Raw genomic sequence first — 22,322 nt, 5'->3', positions numbered from 1 at the left:
TTCACGCACACAACGTCAACCCAAAGTAAACATCACTCCCTCACCACTGAAAAGCCGCAGTATCTTCTCGCGGCAGGAGTAGCTACGCTAGTTAAATAGAGCCTTCTCTGCCTAACTACGTATTTTATTCTATGCAATGGAAAAAATGCGTTACATACGTACTAGGCTACGTATTGCATTTTCTCTCTCCATTCATTAATTATCCATTGCATATACAATGTATGTGATCAAATTATTTATGATTAGGAAAATGCACAAATCCCACAGCACTTTATGAAGAGATGCTTTGCCTCCACATTCTGAAAATAAGGCGCTTTTTCAGATTGCTACGTAAGTGACCGGATCTACTTCTCATTCATGGTAAACCGTCTTTTATTTTAAACACAAACTGCATAAATTAATAACACTGTAATATTTGGAAAACATGGTTTCAATTTTTAAAGTGTGACCATAACAAATGTAATGGCTATTAAAATAAAAAAAAATCATAGAATAACCAAGACTGGACTATAACCCAGTAGATTATTATGAGTATGATATGATAGTCAGAAATACAGTGTAAACGTTTCTACAGACTCCAGATTATTGAATTGTTCCAAAAATTGTCGCTAGAAGAGAGTAGTAAACAAACCAAAAAATTAATCGTGGCTAAAGGCAATGTCGAGGGGCGGGACAAGAGACAGACTCTCACAAGGAACTCCCTCTTGAGCACCTGTCAATTTGTGCACCTGCATGGAAGGAAATGAATAAGCGTTACACAGTAAATCATCTGCGTCTATGCAATTCTGAATTATGGCAATAAGAGACCTATAGTCATACAAAAATAAAGAGAAGATCAATATTATAAAAAAGTAGGGCTGTTTAAAAGGAGTTAGGCTATTTAGTAATTCCTGAAAATGCTGCTCGAGCACTTCTATTATAATATCTCTCCACCAGTGTGTTGTTTTGAAAGGATGTTTACTCTATTGAAAGAGCGAGTTGTGTTCAGTTTGTGTTGTGTGAGATGAGAGGGAGACAGAGGAAAGAGAGGGTGGAGAAATCTCGGGGGGGGGGCACAACCCCACACCGGCAGGCCCACGCACGCGAACGCAAGCAGGAAACAAAGAACTGGCAATGATGAAATCGCTCCCGAACCGCATACTAGGATCTACAGCGAAACAATAAAGAATACTCAGAAAACACTATAGTTCGTTGTGTTATTATTATGGTGTATGTTTAGACTACGTTGTATTTGATGGATTTCCCATTTTTGTGGAATTAGTGAAGTTGATGCATCATCTAGTGTAGCCGCGACTGATTAAATATACTTGTTTTTTTAATCGGAGGAGGACGATTTATAATCGTTGACAGGGGTTTTGGCAAGGCAACAATTTTACATGAACTGGATTGTCGTTGGATGATTGTTTACGGACGTGGATGCGAATCTACTGGTGAGTAGCATGCACTTCATTCACTGTCTGGCTGCCTACGATTTTGACAGTAGTTTGACAAAATCAATTGACATATCAAATGTAGTTACATTTGTGGCACTTTAATTCAGATTGCAAGCTTTTATTGCATACATGGTCCAACACAGTATATATGTTTTTCTTTTACAGTGTTTCATTAATTTAAAATGTTCATAAACTTAAAGGTTTGAAACATGAATATGAATATTTTTTGGGGTGTAAAAATGCAACTACAAGGCAGTGTTTGTTTGTGTGTGTGTTTCCTGTCAAGACACACCTTTTTCCGCTCTTCCCGACAAACAGACAGAGAGACGATATTGTTTATAATGGCTATTGTCAGTTCTTCCCAAGACGCTGTGTCCAGTGCTCTAGATTTCTCTTCCTAAAGCCCCCGTCCTGTGACACTTAAGAGCAGATGGCCATATACATGCATACACACACACACACACACACACACACACACACACACACACACACACACACACACACACACACACACACACACACACACACACACACACAGCATGCCTGTGGTTAATGGATGGAGGTCTTCTAAAGCACTTAGGATCGTCAGCTGGACTGCCAAACTGGATGGATAACACAATGAAAATCAATCTTAAAAAACTGAGTGGGCCGGTGCACGCTGGGGCTCTCCAGGATTGATTGAGAGATGCAATGGCTGAACGTTTTGACAGAGTGAAAGACTGGCCTAGTGACCTAGACATGATAGCATGTAGCCTGCCTGCCTGAAACACAGAAGAATGCTGCTATTGACTGAAACAGGTCAATAAGCAAGGGTGTACAATAGTTATCCATACTGATGGTTGGTCATAGACAGGCAGAGGGGTGTACACTTAAGGAGACATAATGCATACTGTATTGTCTATCAGTTCTTTGTGGATGCTCACTATCAACAAGCAGCCACCCGAACTTACATTGTTAATCAAAACCTGAGGCTAAAACTGGAACCAGAATTTACCCACACTGACGCATCAAGTTGAAAGTCGTTAACAAGTCTAAGTTGGTGTTATGTGCTGAAGGAGTCTCTGGGTTTTTTGAGTCAAGTGTGAAAGTGTGCCATAGGCAATCCTTCATGCAGAAATATGGATACAGGTGTGCCACTGGAATCTGTACAGATGTATGATCTCATTTCTACAGTTACAGAGAGCGATGCGATAACCTCCCTATAGAGAAGCCTTGCTGTATAGGGGGATGAGTATTGGTATGGTGACTAACCTAATCTCTCTTTTGGTTTAATACGGCAAGAGCTGTGGCTATCTACCTGCTGTTTTAGTGTCTGTTTTTGAATGACCTCGCAATGAAATGAATAGTTTGTTCATGACATCAACTTTTTCCCCTTTTTTTTGTTTTAGAAAGAAGGGAACTAGAGAAGGAGGTACACTTCCCTCAGCTGTTTTGTATGAATGGAGGGAATGTAACGAATGAAGGGTATTGAATGTCATGTACCGAGCTCGTACAGAGTGTCAGATGGGATGCCTGATCATCTGTTCAGAATGTCTGCGGTGCACACACCCTTAGCAAGCATTCACATTGTGCTTATGACTTAAATTCTTACAGGGTTACATTTGATCATGTCTCGCTGAGATAAAGGGGTTCTTACTGTAACTTACCACGCGCGGTAACGATTGCTTCAGAGTGCATTGACGCATGGGACTGTAATGTCTTCACAGTGTGTTATCTTTTTATTGGTCCAAGCGCGTGACTCCAATTCACATACCGGCCCAACAGATCCACAGATGGTGCAATCTCTATTGCACTCCACACCCGCAGTTTCCCACTTGTTCAAAAGGAACACCTATGTGAGAATGCTTTTCATTGGCGACAGCTCGGCGTTCAACACCACAGTGCCCTCCAAGCTCATCACTTAGCTAAGGACACTGGGACTGAACACCTCCCGCTGCAGATCCTGTACTTCCTGACAGGACGCCCTCAGGGGGTGAGGGTAGTCAACGACACATTTGCCACGCTGACCCTCAACACGGGTGGCCCCTCAGGGGTGCGTTCTTCGTTCCCTCATGTACTCCCTGTTCACCCAGTACTGCGTGGCCGCGCACAACTCCAACATCATCAAGTTTGCCAACGACACAACGGTGGTAGGCCTGATCACGACGACAATGAAACAGCCTATAGGCAAGAGACCTGGCAGTGTGGCGCCAGGACAACAACCTCTCCCAGTCAGCAAGACAAATGAGCCTATCGTGGACTACAGGACATTTTGGGCCGAGCACGCCCGCATTCACATCGACAGGGCTGTAGTGGAGCGGGTCGAGAGCTTCAAGTTCCTCGGTGTCCACATCATTAAGGATCTATCATGGTCCAAACATACCAACACAGTCATGAAGTGGGCACAACAATGCCTCTTTCCCTCAGGAGGCTGAAAAGATTTGGTATGGACCCTCAGATCCTCAAAAGGTTCTACAGCTGCACCATTGAGGACATCTTGATTGGCCATACCAAGCGGTGATGCAGCAACTGCTTGGCATCCAACCACAAGGTTGGATGCCTTTCGCTCTGTATTGTTGGGAAGGGCCCGTAAGTAAGTCAACATTTCACTGTTAGTCTATACCTGTTGTTTACAAAGCATGTGATGAATACATTTTGATTTGACAACATGATCCATTTTAAAACGGTACAGTAATTTCCCTGTTTCCAATCTTTTCATTATCTCCCTCCTCATTCTCCTCCAAATATAATTCTCTCTCTGCCTTTCTCTCTGTCTCTCTCTCTCTCTCCGTTACTTTGCTGTTGTTCATTAACAAGCTTGAAATGTCTGAATGGACTCTGGCATAAAGCATTAAGGAGATTTGCTCTGTTATTGTTGAGCTTCCTGTTGGGAAACTCATTACGTAACCTGTTTTCCTAGTTGGAAACCGAATAATTATTATTCTATGGGGCATGCTTGCAATATGTGTTTAACTGTAACTCATATTTTCTGTTTATGCTGTAGACAAATGATCAGTGCACTGTACTGTATGTATAGGAGGTACTGTTAGCTATCCATTTTTACATGGCACTTCCTGAATTGACTGGATTCATGGTTCCTCATCTGTGGTTAGCTGTATGTCTTCGAAGGTGTGTCTCCTCCTTCCAGTCCAAAGTTCCAGTCCTCTCTGTCACCAGGACAAAGTTACCATTCCTGTCTTAGGGATCTTTAATGCAGCATCATAGCTCAGAGAACTCATTTCAAATATTTGGATTTGATTGCTAATGGATGCGCTGTGTTTTATGATGTGTGTGAAGTTTTATTACTGTCATATTAAATACTTATAATGGTTGTATTATCGCATATTAGACCTGAGAACATAAAACAGTATAATGACACTAGTAGTGTGAAACTAGTCTCTGTCAGACTGTCCTCATTCAGACTTGCTGTATTCAGTCTCCCTCTCTCTCTGTCTTTGTCCTCTCCAGGTGAAAATGACACACCCAAACTGACCTTTGACCTGAAAGCCTGACCTCCTGACAGGTCAGGGCTCAGATTGGAATACTCCCGGAAATACAGACCACTCTCCAATATGTCCGTCCCGGAACCTTCCATACGCCCCACGTCCCCCTTACCCCCCAAACCGGAGGCAAAACCCCGGCCCCCCATCTCTAGGAAACCCCCTCCCTCCAACGGATCCCCCTCCACCCCCTCCCAACTCGGGGAGAGGGGCAGCACAGGCAGCAATTCCGGAGGTAAAGTCAAGAGCATTGTGAGCAAGTTCAGCCACCCAGAGACTACACCTACCACCAGACGATATGCTACACCAACTGCCAATGGCACCACCATCAAACCTCCTCTCCGGACCCGAGGGCCCAGGAGGGCCCCCACGGTCAAGCCCAAACCATCCCGGGCCTCCATCCAGCAGTCTGCGAGTCCAGACCAGGCCCCTCCACTGCCCATGAAGAGGAGCCGGATCCTGCGGCAGCAGAGCGACCAGGCCAAGAGGGACACCCCTGGAGGAGAGGAGGGGACTGGCATCCCAGTCAGTCGATCAGGTAGAGTTTGTTTTTAATGAAACCAGTCAGTGGCCGTGTCTGAAATATCTGTACTTGCGTTCTAAATAGTAGGCATTTTAGGTATGCAGAAAATCTGTTTTATAGTATATGACATTTTTAAAATGTAGTATACTTTAAATGCCAGGATGTCATACTAATTTCTGCTTTTCATCTAGTAGAATTCACTGCACAATATTGAGGAAGAGAGTCGTCATGACAACAGCTGATAATCAGCTGAGGGGATGCTCTGTACCAAAATGAAGGAATGGAGGGAATCAACACAACTGTGTATTAGATGACACATTCTCAGTAGGATGAGACTAGTATGCTGATATTTGTTGCTTACTGTATTCGTTTTTACTAAACAGTACATTCTAAATAGTATGTAGTACGATTCGTACACAGTATGTAGTTTTAGTAAGTAGTAGGCAAGACAGATTTTGGACCCAGACAGTCAGTATATCGATTGATCAATTCATGAATCAGTGTTAATATCCTCTCGAAAAACTATGTTATGATAGGGACTGATCATTTGTTATGATTAGCAATGTAGCCTAGCTATCTACAAGGCAAGCAATGCAGACAGAGCAACAAAATTAACTGTCTTTTTACAGGTTTGCTTTCCCACGGATGCCCGTTAATCAAGTGTTGCCAACAGTAACACATGACCTAATCATCAGGAAGCATTAACAGTAGTTCCAGCCCAACCCAACAAGCTAGCCCTAGGGTGGCAGGTTAAGAAACAAATCAGTTCGTTATTTGAGTGTTACAAACGTTGACATGTTTCATGTACCTCTACACGGTTCTTTGCCAGTTTGATACCATACGCAGCAAAAGTCACCTATATGCATGCCACATGCGAGTGCAGTATGCGCGGTATGTTCCTTTGTGAGCGGAATCTGTGCTCAGGTGTGCTCAGCTGTGTTGCCTCATTCCTGAGGCCTAGAGGGAGACACGTTTTCCCTTTACCTAGAGACAAAACAACTACGCCAACAGACAGGAACCGGTTCCGTCAGCGCACCTGTGTAGGTAAACCGGTTTCCCTTGAATTGTGTTTTATCTCAATTTCTTTTAGTTGTATATTTATTTAACCTTTATTGAACTAGGAAAGTCAGTTAAGAACAAATTCTTATTTACACTGACGGCCTACCAAGAGGCAAAAGGCCTCCTGTGGGGACGGGGGCTGGGATTAAAAATAAAATAAAAATATAGGACAAAACACACATAACGACAAGAGAGACCTTAGACGACAACATAGCATGGCAGAAACACATGAAAACACAGCATGGTAGCAACACAACATGGCAGCAGCACAACATGGTAGCAGCACAAAACATGGTACAAACATTAATGGGCACAGACAACAGCACAAAGGGCCATAAGGTAGAGACAATAATGCATCACACGAAGCAGCCACAGCTGTCAGTAAGCATGTCCATTATTGAGTCTTTGAATGAAGAGATGGAGATAAAACGGTCCAGTTTGAGTGTTTTTTGCAGCTCGTTCCAGTCGCTAGCTGCAGCAAACTAAAAAGAGGCGCGACCCAGGGATGTGTGTGTGCTTTGGGGACCTTTAACAGAATGTGATTGGCAGGATGAGGGCTGCAGTAGGTATCTCAGATAGGGGGGAGTGAGGCCTAAGAAGGTTTTATAAATAAGCATCAACCAGTGGGTCTTCAAATCAAATTTTATTTGTCACATACACGTGTTTAGCAGATGTTATTGCGGGTGTAGCGAAATGCTTGTGTTTCTTGCTCCAACAGTGCAGTAATATCAAACGATTTCACAAAAATACACACAAATCTAAAGTAAAGGAATGAAGAATATATAAATATTGGGTGAGCAACGTCAGAGCGACATAGACATAGTTACAGTTGAATAGGATAGAATACAGTATATATCAGTCTCTCTGTCCCAGCTTTGATGCACCTGTACTGACCTCGCTTTCTGGATGATAGCGGGGTGAACAGGTAGAGGCTCGGGTGGTTGTTGTCCTCAATTATCTTTTTGGACTTCCTGTGACATTGGGTTCTGTAGGTGTCCTGGAGGGCAGGTAGTTTGCCGCTGGTGTTGCGTTGGGCAGACTGCACCACCCTCTGGAGAGCCCTGCGGTTGTGGGCGGTGCAGTTGCCGTACCAGGCGGTGACACAGCGTGACAGGATGCTCCCAATTGTGCATCTGTAAAAGTTTGAGGGTTTTAGGTGCCAAGCCAAATGTCTTCAGCCTCCTAAGGTTGAAGAGGTGCTGTTGCTCCTTCTTTATCACTCTGTCAGTGTGGGTGGGCCATTTCAGTTTGTCAGTGATGTGTACGTCGAGGAACTTGAAGCTTTCTACCTTCTCCACTGCGGTCCTGTCGATGTGGATAGGGTGGTTGGAGGCGTGCGAGGCCATGCAGTCATGGGTTAACAAGGAGTACAGGAGGAGGCTGAGCACGCATCCTTGTGGGGCCCCAGTGTTGAGTATCAGCGGAGTGGAGGTGTTTTTTCCTACCTACACCACCTGGGGGGCGGCCCGTCAGGAAGTCCAGGACCCAGTTGCACAGGGCGGGGTTTAGACCCAAGAACACAAGCTTAATGATGAGCTTGGAGGGTACTATGGTGTTGAATGCTGAGCTATAGTCAATAAACAGCATTCTTACATAGGTATTCCTCTTGTACAGATGGGATGGGGCAGTGCGATGGCGATTGCATTGTCTGTGGATCTATTGGGGCGGTAAGCAAATTGAAGTGGGTCTAGGGTGTCAGATAAGGTAGAGGTGATATGATCCTTGACTGATATGATCCTTGACTAGTCTCTCAAAGCAGAAGCATGGCAGTCCTCTCTGTCTGTGCCATTTTCAAAATTGCGACGGGTATAGTGTACAGAGATGACCAGTTTTACACAGTAGTATAGAGTGCAGTGTTGTGTCCTATAAGGAACATTGGTGGCAAATCTGATGGCCGAATGGTAAAGAACATCTAGCCGCTCGAGAGCACCCTTACCTGCCGATCTATAAATTACGTCTCCGTAGTCTAGCATGGGTAGGATAGTCATCTGAATCTGGGTTAGTTTGGCAGCTGGGGTGAAAGAGGAGTGATTACGATAGATGAAACCAAGTCTAGATTTAACCTTAGCCTGCAGCTTTGATATGTGTTGAGAGAAGGACGGTGTACCATCTAGCCATACTCCCAAGTACTTGTATGAGGTGACTACCTTAAGCTCTAAACCCTCAGAGGTAGTAATCAAACCCTCAGAGGTAGTAATCACACATTCTTCTTACCAAACCACATGACCTTTGTTTTGGAGGTGTTCAGAACAAGGTTAAGGGCAGAGAAAGCTTGTTGGACACTAAAAAAGCTTTGTTGTAGAGCGTTTAACATTACATCCGGGGAGGGGCCAGCTGAGTATAAGAATGTATCATCTGCATATAAATGGATGATAGGGGCCTCCCGAGTGGCGCAGTGGTCTAGCTGTGCCACTAGAGATCCCGGTTCGAGTCCAGGCTCTGTCGTAGCCGGCCGCAACTGGGAGACCCATGGGGTGGTGCACAATTGGCCCACCGTCCGTATGGGAGTTGCAGCGATGAGACAAGACTGTAACTACCGATTGGATACCACAAAATTGGGGAGGAAAAAGGGGTAAAAAGTAAAAAAAAATATATATATATAAATGGATGAGAGAGCTTCCTACTGCTTGAGCTATGTTGTTGATGTAAATTGAGGAGAGTGTGGGACCTACGATCGAGCCTTGGGGTACTCCCTTGGTGACAGGCAGTGGCTGAGACAGCAGATGTTCTGACTTTATACACTGCACTCTTTGAGGGAGGTAGTTAGCAAACCAGGCCAAAGACCCCTCAGAGACATCAATACTCCTTAACCAGCCCACAAGAATGGAATGGTCTACCGTATCAAAGCTTTGGCCAAGTCAATAAAAAATAGCAGCACAACATTGCTTAGAATCAAGGGCAATGGTGACATCATTTAGGACCTTTTAAGGTTGCAGTGACACATTCACAACCTGACCGGAAACCAGATTGCGTACCCGAGAGAATACTATAGACATCAAGAAAGCCAGTCAGTTGATTGACAAGTTTTTCCAACACTTTTGATGAACAGGGAAAGATAGAAATTGGCCTATAGCAGTTAGGATCAGCTTGATCTCCCCCTTTAACTAAAGGACGCACGTAGCTGCCTTCCAAGCAATGGGAACTTCCCCAGAGAGGAGAGACAGGTTAAAAAGAGCAGAGATGGGCTTGGCGATGATAGGGGCAGCAACCATCTGACCCAGATGTTTTTTTGGGGTCAAGTTTAAGGAGCTCCAAATTGCCGAGCAATTTTCCAAATTGAATTCTTGAGGTGGAGTAACTCAGATCACGATTGATGAGCATTTTATGGCATGCTCATCAGACAGCTTCTACCTCGTCAATGAGACTAACCTGGTTAAGTAAAGGAAAAAAAATAAACATATCCCATGCAGGAGTCTGTCCGTCCGTCCGTGTGCTTGTGCGTGCATGTATGTGTGTGAGTGAATGGCAAAGAGAGGAAGAGGCTGAGTAGAAATCTAGAAGAGTGGTAGAGAAAGAAAGAGGGGGAGAGCTGAAATGAGAGCTGTCTGAGAGAAAGCGAGAGGGTTCCTGTCCAAAACTGCAAGAAAAACAAGGAACAGGAACTAGTAGCATTTCTGACTGCAGAAAAGAACAAACAAATATCAAAATAGATAAACACAAATAAATAGTTTTGCCTGTTTCCTGTTAGTATTAAACGTTCATCAGGCTAAACAACAAGAATACTTCCAAGTTTATGTGACAAAGCAAAAAAATAATCATGAAAGTAGGTGCAACTATTGAAAGTGTTATCAAAATAGGAAGGTTGCATGTTAATTTGGCTAAAACAGTGAAGTTTCTCTCTCGCTTGCAAACACGCAAGCTCTCTCTCTCACAGACACACACACACACACACACACACACACACACACACACACACACACACACACACACACACACACACACACACTCTCATGCACACATGATTTGACTGATGTTCATTCCATTTCCATAAATATTTTATGGCATGCACATCAGACAGCTTTTACCTCATCAATCTTTACTGTCAAGGCACTGGAGACTTCCTCTATTTGCATAGCACTTGTGCTGACTGGACAGTCCAGTTTGTCTTTAATGCCTATGGCTTAATGTTTACCTTTCCTTAGAAAACTGAGGTCAATCAGGATACAGAAAGACACACACACAGTGAAAGTGATATGTCCTGTTATCACAGGACCAGACTAGACAGGAAGCAACCACAATGATCAGTGAACTCCATAGAGGGTCTAAGTCTGCCAAGGTTCAAGGGTCAATACAGGCCTGGAATGGAGTAAGTAATCCCAAAGTTCTTGGTAACATAAAAGCCAAACAAAACAACACAAAAAAACTTGTCTTTCTGATGCTTTATTCATTTCCTGTTACTGCAAACATGTAAGCAAAAAGGGGGCAGTGGATATAAAAAGGGATGGGTTATGTTAGTGATATGTTATGGCCTCCCAAACCATCTAACTCTGTGTCCCTCCCTCTCCCCCAGCACCTGACGGAAAAGAGGTAGAGCTTCAGCTGATTGGAGGAGTGGAAGTTGAGCCGGAGCACGGTTCAGGCATGCCCTTTAGCCCATGCTGCGACCAGGACTGCAGTTGTGTGTGCCACCTCCACCGGCCCGGCATGATGCTGATATGGGTTCCCATCAACGAGGAAGAAGAGGAGGAGGAGATTGTTCTGGAAGAGGAAACAGAGGAGGAGGAGAGAGGAAAGGAGGGGGAGAGCGAGGCAGGGGATGAGGAGGAGGAGGAGGGGGGGAGCAGATTGTTGAGTGAGGAACGAGCGGGGCAGAGATTCAAGAAGGCAAAGTTTAACCAGGTTCTGGATGTGATGATAGCTAAAGGGAACCGGAGAAGGTCAGACCCAGGATCCCAGGTCATTCTGGCCTCCTTGGCCCTAAAACGCTCCCAGTCACCCCCCATCCCCCCTAAAAGAACCCAATCTCCCCCAAGCCATTTGAATGCCTCCATAGAGGAGGAGGACTCTATATATGAAGCTACTCTACTAATGGTGGAGCCAACACCCAGAAAGATCTGTCAAGAACTGGACATTCAGAAACCGGTCCGTTGGTCAAAACTGTCCTCCAGCAACTCGGAGGAAAACACTTCGATCCAGTCCGATTCGGACCCATCCCAAACTCAGACTACTGAGGACGCCCCTCCGGCCATCCCACCTCGGGTACCCCTTTCCCAGGACAAGTCCAAAACACCTGGCCACAACCTAACGCCCGTTCACAGGGGGGGTATTGCCTTACCTCAGCCGACCGCGGAGGAGTGGCGCTTCCTGCACCCCTCATCCCCCAACCATTCCTCCAGCCCAATAGTACCCCACCGGGTGGCCCCTCCACCCCCCACCAGCCCCCTGCTGCCACACAGAGTCCCCCCACCTCAGCCCTCCAAGACGGGCAGGGACGACAGGAGACTCAGTAACATCTCCGGCCATTCCATCAACCAAGCTATAAAAGGTTGGTATAAAAGTAAACATGCAATAAACCTGTTTTCTAGCATCTTTTCTAGTGAGAGGTCAGATATATACAATATAAAAGGAAGGGTATATTGTTCATTCTTTTGTGTTTCCCTTTAGAACAAGAGGAGGATGGACGCACTAAAGGAGAGAAGGAGGACACAGAGGAAGACTGGTAAGCTCTTATCTCTCTTCTGGTGACGTCAATCTTTCCTCTTCTACTCTCATCTCATATGTCTTTGTTTTGGCCCTGTTGAAAATCTTCCTTCCTCCCTTCCTGTAAGTTACCACAGATCAGTGTGGGTTGGATCAATGAAGGTGATAGGGTATCATTTATCCAATCACATATCAGTGATTACCTCAGGAAGGAAGGAAGGAAGGAAAGGAAGAAGGATGCATGTAGCCAAGTTGTATCTATGATCATATATTCTCCATTCATGCTTTTTTTAGATGTTCTATTGATATCTGTAAATCAACCAATTAAATCAAGCCACAGCCGGCCATGATTACAGACACCTGTGTGTCCTTTCAAACTATATAAACGAGTGACCCGCAGTATTTGTCATTATACGCTGATGAGAAACGTTGTTATTCAATTATTGCATCTGAGCTCCTAGAGTGTGCAGCTCTCCTTTTCTTTTTCACGTGTTCTGCTCCGATAGCCAGCACCTCGCCTAAAAAGGTGTGCGTTTCTTTTGCCTCCAAAGGGTTAGAACCGGGCCTATGTTTCACTAATTAACACTTTCCCAGCTTAGTCAGTTATCTAACACCCTGCCCTTCTTTCCTGTCCCAGTATGCCTGTAGCCCCACCCAGGAGAGGATCCTATATTGACTGGGAGTCCAGACTGCAGGACGGTAAGGTTACCAGGAGAGGATCCTATATTGACTGGGAGTCCAGACTGCAGGACGGTAAGGTTACCAGGAGAGGATCCTATATTGACTGGGAGTCCAGACTGCAGGACGGTAAGGTTACCAGGAGAGGATCCTATATTGACTGGGAGTCCAGACTGCAGGACGGTAAGGTTACCAGGAGAGGATCCTATATTGACTGGGAGTCCAGACTGCAGGACGGGTAGGTTACCAGGAGAGGATCCTATATTGACTGGGAGTCCAGACTGCAGGACGGTAAGGTTACCAGGAGAGGATCCTATATTGACTGGGAGTCCAGACTGCAGGACGGTAAGGTTACCAGGAGAGGATCCTATATTGACTGGGAGTCCAGACTGCAGGACGGTAAGGTTACCAGGAGAGGATCCTATATTGACTGGGAGTCCAGACTGCAGGACGGTAAGGTTACCAGGAGAGGATCCTATATTGACTGGGAGTCCAGACTGCAGGACGGTAAGGTTACCAGGAGAGGATCCTATATTGACTGGGAGTCCAGACTGCAGGACGGTAAGGTTACCAGGAGAGGATCCTATATTGACTGGGAGTCCAGACTGCAGGACGGTAAGGTTACCAGGAGAGGATCCTATATTGACTGGGAGTCCAGACTGCAGGACGGTAAGGTTACCAGGAGAGGATCCTATATTGACTGGGAGTCCAGACTGCAGGACGGTAAGGTTACCAGGAGAGGATCCTATATTGACTGGGAGTCCAGACTGCAGGACGGTAAGGTTACCAGGAGAGGATCCTATATTGACTGGGAGTCCAGACTGCTAGGACGGTAAGGTTACCAGGAGAGGATCCTATATTGACTGGGAGTCCAGACTGCAGGACGGTAAGGTTACCAGGAGAGGATCCTATATTGACTGGGAGTCCAGACTGTAGGACGGTAAGGTTACCAGGAGAGGATCCTATATTGACTGGGAGTCCAGACTGCAGGACGGTAAGGTTACCAGGAGAGGATCCTATATTGACTGGGAGTCCAGACTGCAGGACGGTAAAGTTACCAGGAGAGGATCCTATATTGACTGGGAGTCCAGACTGTAGGACGGTAAGGTTACCAGGAGAGGATCCTATATTGACTGGGAGTCCAGACTGTAGGACGGTAAGGTTACCAGGAGAGGATCCTATATTGACTGGGAGTCCAGACTGTAGGACGGTAAGGTTACCAGGAGAGGATCCTATATTGACTGGGAGTCCAGACTGCAGGACGGTAAGGTTACCAGGAGAGGATCCTATATTGACTGGGAGTCCAGACTGTAGGACGGTAAGGTTACCAGGAGAGGATCCTATATTAACTGGGAGTCCAGACTGTAGGACGGTAAGGTTACCAGGAGAAGATCCTATATTAACTGGGAGTCCAGACTGTAGGACGGTAAGGTTACCAGGAGAGGATCCTATATTAACTGGGAGTCCAGACTGTAGGACGGTAAGGTTACCAGGAGAGGATCCTATATTGACTGGGAGTCCAGACTGTAGGACGGTAAGGTTACCAGGAGAGGATCCTATATTGACTGGGAGTCCAGACTGCAGGATAGTAAGTTTACCTGACACAAGCATAACACACCCAAAATATCAGACACTGCGGAATCCGGTGACAGGTGACATGCAAATGTAGGTGTAAAATAAACAGAACATGTTTGGTATGTCATCATTGTTTGAGGGTCACCCATAGAGTAATACCCCACATATTAATACCTAATCTATTTGTATTAAGAGATTGTTTGCCCTTTGACCCCTCTGTGACCCCCTTAGAGCCTCTGTACCAGACGTACCGCGCCACTGTCATCACCAAGGAGATCCGGCGCCAGACGGTGTGCCGCAACATCAGCAAGACTAGCGCCGACTACCACATGGACTGGACCACCCGCCGTGGTGGCATGGGGTCGGGTGGCGTGGGGGCGGTGGGCAGTGGTACTATTCCATTGCCCACCCCGGGCCAGAGCACCCTGTGGCAGGACATACCAGGAGTACGGGACAGTGGGGTGCTGGAGACCCTCAGCCCTGAACAGTGCAAGTATCAGGAGGTGAGGAAGAGAGGGAAAGAGGAGACGGGGGTAGGGAGAGGCAATTCAGCAATAAAAGAGAAAGGAAGAGTTGAATGGACGTTGTCATGTATTAAGATGGAATCCCCTAGTGAGGGAAGAGCAAGTGTTCAGGTTTTCGAAGATTCTGTTTTTTTATAGAATCATCAGTAGGAAATACTCCAATCTGATGGTGATATTCAATTATGGTTTGAATGTATGAATAAAATGTATGAATTCACCATACCATTCCCTCTCTTCACTCAGAGTATGTTTGAGGTGTTGACATCGGAAGCGTCGTACCTGCGTTCCCTAAGAGTTCTCACAGAACACTTCCTGGATTCCCGGGATCTGGACGAAGCGCTGATCATCCGGGACAGGAAGACCCTCTTCTCCAATGTCCTGCGAGTCCGGGAGGTCAGCGAGAGGTAAGAGGGAGAGAGAGGAGTAAAGGGACACTCAGCTAACAGTTGGGAGTCAGAGGAAGGAAGGAAATAAGGAATAGCATCTGATACAGATTGATAGATTTATACCGTTAGATCTGAACAACTAATACCGTTAGATCATGACAAATCAAATAAAAGTTTATTGGTTTATCATACAGATGTTATAGCCGGTGCCGCACGAAGCTCCTAACAGTGCAGTAGAATGTCAAACAAGTACACAAATAATCAGAAACAAGAAATCAATCATGTCCGAATGGATCCACTTGATCCCATTAGATCAGGGCAATTGATCATGTTAGATCAGAACAATCCTGGTTGTAGGAAAGCTATAATGTGTGCAGAGTGCAGACCCTACCTCAGCACAACAGTGACCACCATAGCCACAGGCCACTGCTTTATCCTTGACGTGACATGTAACAAGGAGGCTGTGTTTTACCCCACGTTTACACCTGTAGAGAGTGTAACGTCCCCTTTTTGGTCCTTTGCGTAGTAGCATAGTGGCTCCTATGCAGCCCGTGCACAATGTTTATACTGAACACAAGCAGTCTTGTGTTCAGTATCAACCATCACCCCTGGGCGTTGCCACCCCTGGGTGTTGCTTTTGTAGAAATCCATCACTATGTAGCTTAGTTTATGTCAAAGAGAAGGAAGGGGGATCATATGTTTGTGTGTTTCATTTTGTTGTATGATCTTGCATGACCTTGAAAGACAAATTGCCAGTCTAATCACATTAAACATATTATCTATGGAGACATTTTGTGAATATATTACTCAACCCCCTTGATTCTGACTTTCACTACGTCAATTTTATTGATTGAAAACTACATTTGGCAATTGCAGCCACTCACTAACAGGTGGCCCTTATCTTTAGAATACATTTTTAATTCCTTTTGGCGCATATACATTCTAGAAGACCAGCCTACAAATAAATGGCTGCTATGCCTACAACACGTGCGTATTCTGGTGACATGATGATCGATGCTTGGCTGCCGTTTGACAAATAATCTTGCTCTTTTATCCATAATAATCTCATCATCTAGGCTATACCAGCACTGCATCTGCAAGCTTTTGGCTAAGGCACACGTGTCAATACCATCGTGGGCACATTAGCTATATAACGCAACATTTTTGTGTCAAAACCATCATATGCAATGAAGGCCCAATTAACTTGTATTTTTTTTATCCGGTACATGGGAATTTAACCGCAAAAGTTATTTTTATGTGCAGTAAGTCATCACGCAACAAGTGAATTTGATGGAAACGCATCTCTGGTGGGCTATAGTTTTTATGCAGATTTTAGAATATTCACATGAAAATCTGTCACCAATTGGATGGAAACCGTGCTCGAGTTATTTCCTGATAGTTGCTGGTTAAAAATGCAATCTACACAAGACCTTCTAATCGGCAAGTTTGCATGGGCATGAGTTTCGGCTTTCCATGGTGATATCACCATGTGATAAATTGGTTAATAGACCAATAACAAAATAGTTCCAAACCTCTCTGCCAATAACAGCTAGTTTTTAGTTTCCCCCTCCCCACTAAGACAACCCCCTAGCAAAATTCTTTGTTGAATTTTTTTTTCTTCCCATTTTAATGGAAATCTAATACAGTAAGGTACATAGTTGTTATCCAGAAATGATGTAATATTGATATGAAAAGAAACGGCTGCATTGGACCTTTTTAATAAACCATAACCTTTGCCCTTTCGACCCATTAGATTTTTGAAGGACCTGGAGGACCGTATGGATGAAGGTCTGGTGTTCTCCGACATCTGTGACATCATCCACTACCACGCACAGCACAATTTCCCGGCCTACATCGACTACGTCCGCAACCAGATCTACCAAGAAAAGACCTACACATCCCTCATGTAAGTATGGGTCTATTGCTAGACCTCAGAGGTAGGGTTGCAAAATCCTGGTAATTTCCCCCAAATTCCCAGATGTTCCAGAAATCCAGATCAGAGAATTCCCGGATTTCCTGATTTTGGGAATGTTGACAGAGGCATCTTGGTCTGATCATTTACCCAGCAAACTAGAGAAAGATGGGACACTGAATAATGGGTGTCTCCACAGGAAAACCAATGTGGCGTTTGCCACGGTCATCACCCGTCTGCAGGAGTCTCCTCAGTGCCAGCGGCTGCCATTCATGTCCTTCTTGCTGCTGCCCTTCCAACGAATCACACGCATTAAGATGCTCATCGAGGTGAGCGGTATCATGGGAAGTGTTTTCTATCACAATGAAAAGCATGAAACCATATGACTATTAGATTTTTTTGCCTTGAATCCAGATCATCGTTTGTTTGTATTGTGTAACATGGCTTATTGTTGCTTTTGTTCATCAGAACATCCTGAAAAGAACAAAGGAGCAGACTACAGAGGAACAGACCGCCTCCAAGGCCCTGGACTCTGTTTCCAAGGTAACACTCCTCTCCTGTTTCCAACCAGCCGTCTGCCTGCCCACAGACATTCCGATTGTTCCATTCTAAAGCACTGTTCCACACCGTTCTGGAATATGGAACAATGGCGTCAGTCCCCTGGTCTATTGTGTGGGATAAAGGATATCCTATTGTGAGAGGACAGAGAGAGTGACTCAGTGTCACTGCAGCCAATGACAATCTGACAAAGTGCAGAAGAGACAGATAAGAGATGAGGACTCCCAGCTAGCATATTTGGTTCCTTGGAAGTTGTCCCATTGGTTCTGGGAACAAAGTCATACATTTCCTGACTGGTAAAAACAGAATGTTTTTTAAACGTTCTGAGAACGGAGGTGAAAATTTAGCCTGTTCTGGGAACTTACATTTTTAGGTTGCAGGGAGGTTCTGAGAACATTTTACTATGGTTCCCTGAAAGTTTTCCTGGAATAACACTTTTAATAACACTGCTAGCCTAGTTTGGGTTAACTGTTTTGAACTCCAAGCACAGATAGGTCACATGTAAATTAATTTGCTTAGGAATTAATCATGCTAACACGTTTATTTTTTGTTTTACTCTGGCACGGCGTCAGTGAGATTCAAACCTATGATCTTCTGTCCACTATCCATGGAATTGGTACACTGTGCCACCAGGATGGAGGAAGCATTCCATTTTTCTTTTTATTCATATAAAGCTGTTCATTTAAGTCTATTCAAACAAACCCCATTTAAAAAGAAACAAGCACTCATTAACACAGTTAACGAGATCAAGGATAGAGAGAGTTTTGTTGATGCTGAGAACAGAATGTATATGTTTTTAAATAACATTCTTAGAATGTTCTTTGAATGATGCTAATATTTTATTATAGTTTTTATGGAAAGTTTTCTTAATGTTCTGAGAACACGACTTTAAATAGAACCATGAGGAAAACGTTATGCTGAAGTACTGACATTCCCACAGAAGAACTTTGTTTCTTAACGTTCTGAGGACATTACTTTATTTAGAACCATGAGACTTGTTGAAAATGTTATGCTGAAGTACTGAAATTCCCACCTATGAAACATATGGTTCTCAGAACGTTATGTGCTAGCTGGGTATCCTGCACCATTCCCAGAACATGGTGTGAATGTTGTTTGCAAAATAACCATGCTCTAAGAAACATATGGTTCAAGGGGATGTTACAGTATGTGTTACCTGGGCTGCCGGTCGCTGCTGTGCTAGCTAGTGTTATTCAAGAAGGGAGGGATCCTCTTGAAAAAGAGAAGAACTTGATACACTTGTGATAGCCAGGAATGGGGATTTTCGTGAAATTAGAGAAGGGCTATGAGGATTATTTCTCTTGTCTGTCTGAGAGGAAAAGTGAAAGGGGCAGCCAAGGTGTCTCTGATCTACTGTTTTCATTCAGTCTCTTTGTTCTTTGTCTCATACAATTTCTCTTTTTTTCCCTTTCGCTCTTCCTCTCTCTCTCTCAGATCATAGAGGAGTGCAACACCCAAGTGGGGAAGATGAAACAGGTGGAGGAGCTGATCCACCTCTCCAAGACGCTGGAGTTTGACAAGCTCAAGGTAATCAATGAATCAGTCAGTCAGTCATTTAGTTATTAGACCACCCAAATACAATATGAGCCGATCTCTTTCTGCTTGATTCGTATACATTTCTCCCCTCTTCTCTCTCTCTTCCTCCCCCTGTTTCTCTCCCTCTAACCTTCCCCGCCTCTCTATCAGGCCATCCCCATCATCTCCCAAACCCGTTTCCTGGAGAAGCGTGGGGAGGTACAGGAGATGGCCAAAGGGGGCACCCTCTTCAACCTGCGTCCCAAGTTCACCCCTGTCTACCTCTTCCTCTTCAACGACCTGCTCATCATCGCCACCAAGAAGGGGTGAGTCCCCCTTATGGTGTTCATAAGGCTTTATGAAGCCTTCACAAAACCTTCATAAGGCCTTTTATAAATGCTTCACAAGTAATGTATAACACATGTCATGCTGGAATATAGAGGGTGGCTCTACATTCACATGTTCTACACTCATACAGTCTATGACTCATCTTACCGTCCCAGCCCTTCAATGTGATTGGTGCCTCCTCTTATATCCATTAGTTCGGAGCGTTTCGTGGTGATGGACCACGCCCACCGTTCCCTGGTCCAGGTTCAGCCAATAAGAGAGGACCAGGCCCTGAGCCCTAGCTATGAACACTGTTTCTGTCTGACTCTACTGGAGAACCACCAGGGACGCATGATGGAGAGGCTGATGAAGGCCCCGTCACAGTGAGTGGAACACTGTGTGATATGGAGCACATGGGGATGTGTGAAACTTACTCCACAGCCTGAAGTGTCCCCACTTGCACCACCGAATAGTTAACTTTTCGGTGACGCCTACTGGTAAAGCGCTTCGGGAGGGTGGTCACGTGTGCTAACAAAGCAGAGGCACTAAGTCTATTCACACTCTATGGTCTGTTTCACAAGTCCATTCTCTCTTTCTCCTTCTCGCGTTTCTTTCCACCTGACCTGCACAGGTCTGACCTGCACAGGTGGATAGCAGCGTTCCCTAACCCTGGTAACCATGATGGAGATCAGGAGGAGGTCATCTATGATGACTGGGGTGAGTGAATGGGTTAGCTAGCCGCAGTTAGGAAGCCATTAGTGACTGAGCTAGTTGCCAAATTCAACCATCCACACACCCGATTAGTCTCCGTTTGCCTTATTGTAAGTACATGGACACACTTTGTGGTTTGTATTTGTATGGTTTGTTGATATTTACTGTTGTGTCTTTGTCCTCAGACTGTCCTCAGGTGCAGTGTGTGGAGCAGTACGTTGCTCAGCAGGCCGATGAGCTCACCCTGGAACCCACGGAGATCATCAACGTGGTGCGCAAGACCAACGAGGGTAAGACCTGGCAGGACAATAATGACCTGTCAAGTGGTTAGTTAGGAAACTGGGTAGCACTTTATTTTACAAATCCAGAAATGTTCCGGTCTTTACTAATAACACTGTAATAACCAATCCAATTAACCCACTTCTTTTTCCCAACTCTGTTGTCCCGAAATTTCTAATTCAACCCTTTAACCTACCTTAACCTCTATACTGTAGAAGATTGATTTGTGAATGTTATTTTGCATGATTTATATGTAAACATCCTATCTCCCCCCTGCATTCACCCATCCCTCTTCTTCGCCTTCATTCTCCACCTCCTTTCCCCTCCCTCGTTCCCTCCATCTCTCCAGGTTTGTACGAAGGGATCCGTCTCTCTGACGGACAGAAGGGTTGGTTCCCCGTGGAGAACGTTTTAGAGATCACCAACGAGCATGTGCGGCGACGGAACCTTCGAGAGCGCTACCGGGTCATTCAGGCCGCCAGCATCGTCACCAAGGTCAAGACCCTTCCGTAATGTTGACGGAACGTCAAGGGACCATTCCAGAATAGTAAAGACCACCCTTAAGGTCACCTTAATGGTGACAGAACATCAGGAGAACGTCATTTGAACGTTGACAGAATGTCGCTAGAACATTTAACTGGATAGGGGAGAGTGAACCAGTGCCTGCCCTGCATGCTCTCCTGAATAACTCTTAGCGCTCCTCAGAAATCTCATATCTACAGCTATCTTACTGTGGGTTTTGACTAGAGGCGGCGCCTCTTGACAACGCTTCACTTGACATTTGCATAAAGTAGAGCAGAGCTCGTTTTTTTATTTTCTTCTACCTGTCCACTAGCAGGGTTCTCGCCCGTTCACCTTCCCGCGGTTTCCAACACATTTCTCTGCGTGCCCTCGTTGAAAATGAATGGGGCAGAACATGCTGAATTCATTGTTTGTGAAAACCCTACGTTATCATATCATGCAATTAGCATGTTTTCATTTTGTACAAATTACTCATTTGTTGGAAGTTATGGGGGAATGTGTTTTTTTAGGGAACTTTAAAGAACCAGGAAATGAAAAATATGGGAGGAGAAGGATGATGTAATAATTTATTACAGGCAAACAAAAATGGACTCCTCTCTTTAATGTTGAGTATGTTTTTGAGTGAGCGTATAGTATGAGTGAGAGTGTATGTTTGTGTGTGTGCGAACCTGCACCTAACCCCACACACTGCCATAGGAAAGCCCCAGTTGAAAAGTTCCCCTGCATCAATGTCAGTCAGGTATACCATACCAGTTTGCACGCATCATGTATCAGGGGGTATATCAAGTATAGATCAAACTCTGAAGTGCCTTCCAATGGATTGTGCAAGAAGCACAAGTCCTACAGCTGTTGTATCGTCGTCACTACAGGATTGAATACATTTGACTGCCATTTTTGGACACAAAGAAAAAAGTCATAGCTAAGTGGCAAACATAATGTCAAGACCACAAAACCTGGTTGTTCGTGATGTACAGTAGTAATATTGGTAACATGGAGCTCTAGTGAAGCCATACTGTTATGATATCAACAGGTCTCTATTACTTCTTTATACAACGGGTGGGTCTAATACTGAATGCTGATTGGTTAAAACCACATTCCATACCGTTTGTTTGAGTGAGTGGGTTTACTCTGGTTAAAGACTGTAGTGTTCTTATTAAAACGCTATCATGTTTTTCAATGGGAG

At 44.9% G+C, this 22,322-nt stretch overlaps 1 protein-coding gene across 2 annotated transcripts; it reads left to right on the top strand.

The window, feature by feature from the left end:
* Window positions 1-150: 150 nt before the first annotated feature.
* arhgef15b (Rho guanine nucleotide exchange factor 15b) lies at window positions 151-22,316 on the top strand. 2 transcript variants are annotated; one of them, XM_029760183.1, is made up of 16 exons: window positions 151-1,430; window positions 4,881-5,450; window positions 11,005-11,979; window positions 12,099-12,153; window positions 12,772-12,833; window positions 14,619-14,890; window positions 15,155-15,315; window positions 17,051-17,203; window positions 17,409-17,538; window positions 17,678-17,752; window positions 19,220-19,312; window positions 19,472-19,626; window positions 19,843-20,010; window positions 20,259-20,344; window positions 20,524-20,628; window positions 20,967-22,316. In XM_029760183.1, exons 2-16 carry the CDS (start codon window positions 4,985-4,987, stop codon window positions 21,128-21,130), a joined length of 3,120 nt encoding a protein of 1,039 aa, XP_029616043.1. In that variant the 5' UTR covers window positions 151-1,430; window positions 4,881-4,984; the 3' UTR covers window positions 21,131-22,316. The 2 variants fall into 2 exon arrangements, with proteins under 2 accessions (XP_029616043.1, XP_029616044.1); XM_029760184.1 differs by lacking the exon at window positions 151-1,430 and adding an exon at window positions 3,986-4,005.
* Window positions 22,317-22,322: the final 6 nt, after the last annotated feature.

Source organism: Salmo trutta, chromosome 8, assembly GCF_901001165.1.
Source record: "Salmo trutta chromosome 8, fSalTru1.1, whole genome shotgun sequence".
Lineage (NCBI taxonomy): Eukaryota > Metazoa > Chordata > Actinopteri > Salmoniformes > Salmonidae > Salmo > Salmo trutta.
This window is presented reverse-complemented; position numbering and strand designations above follow the sequence as displayed.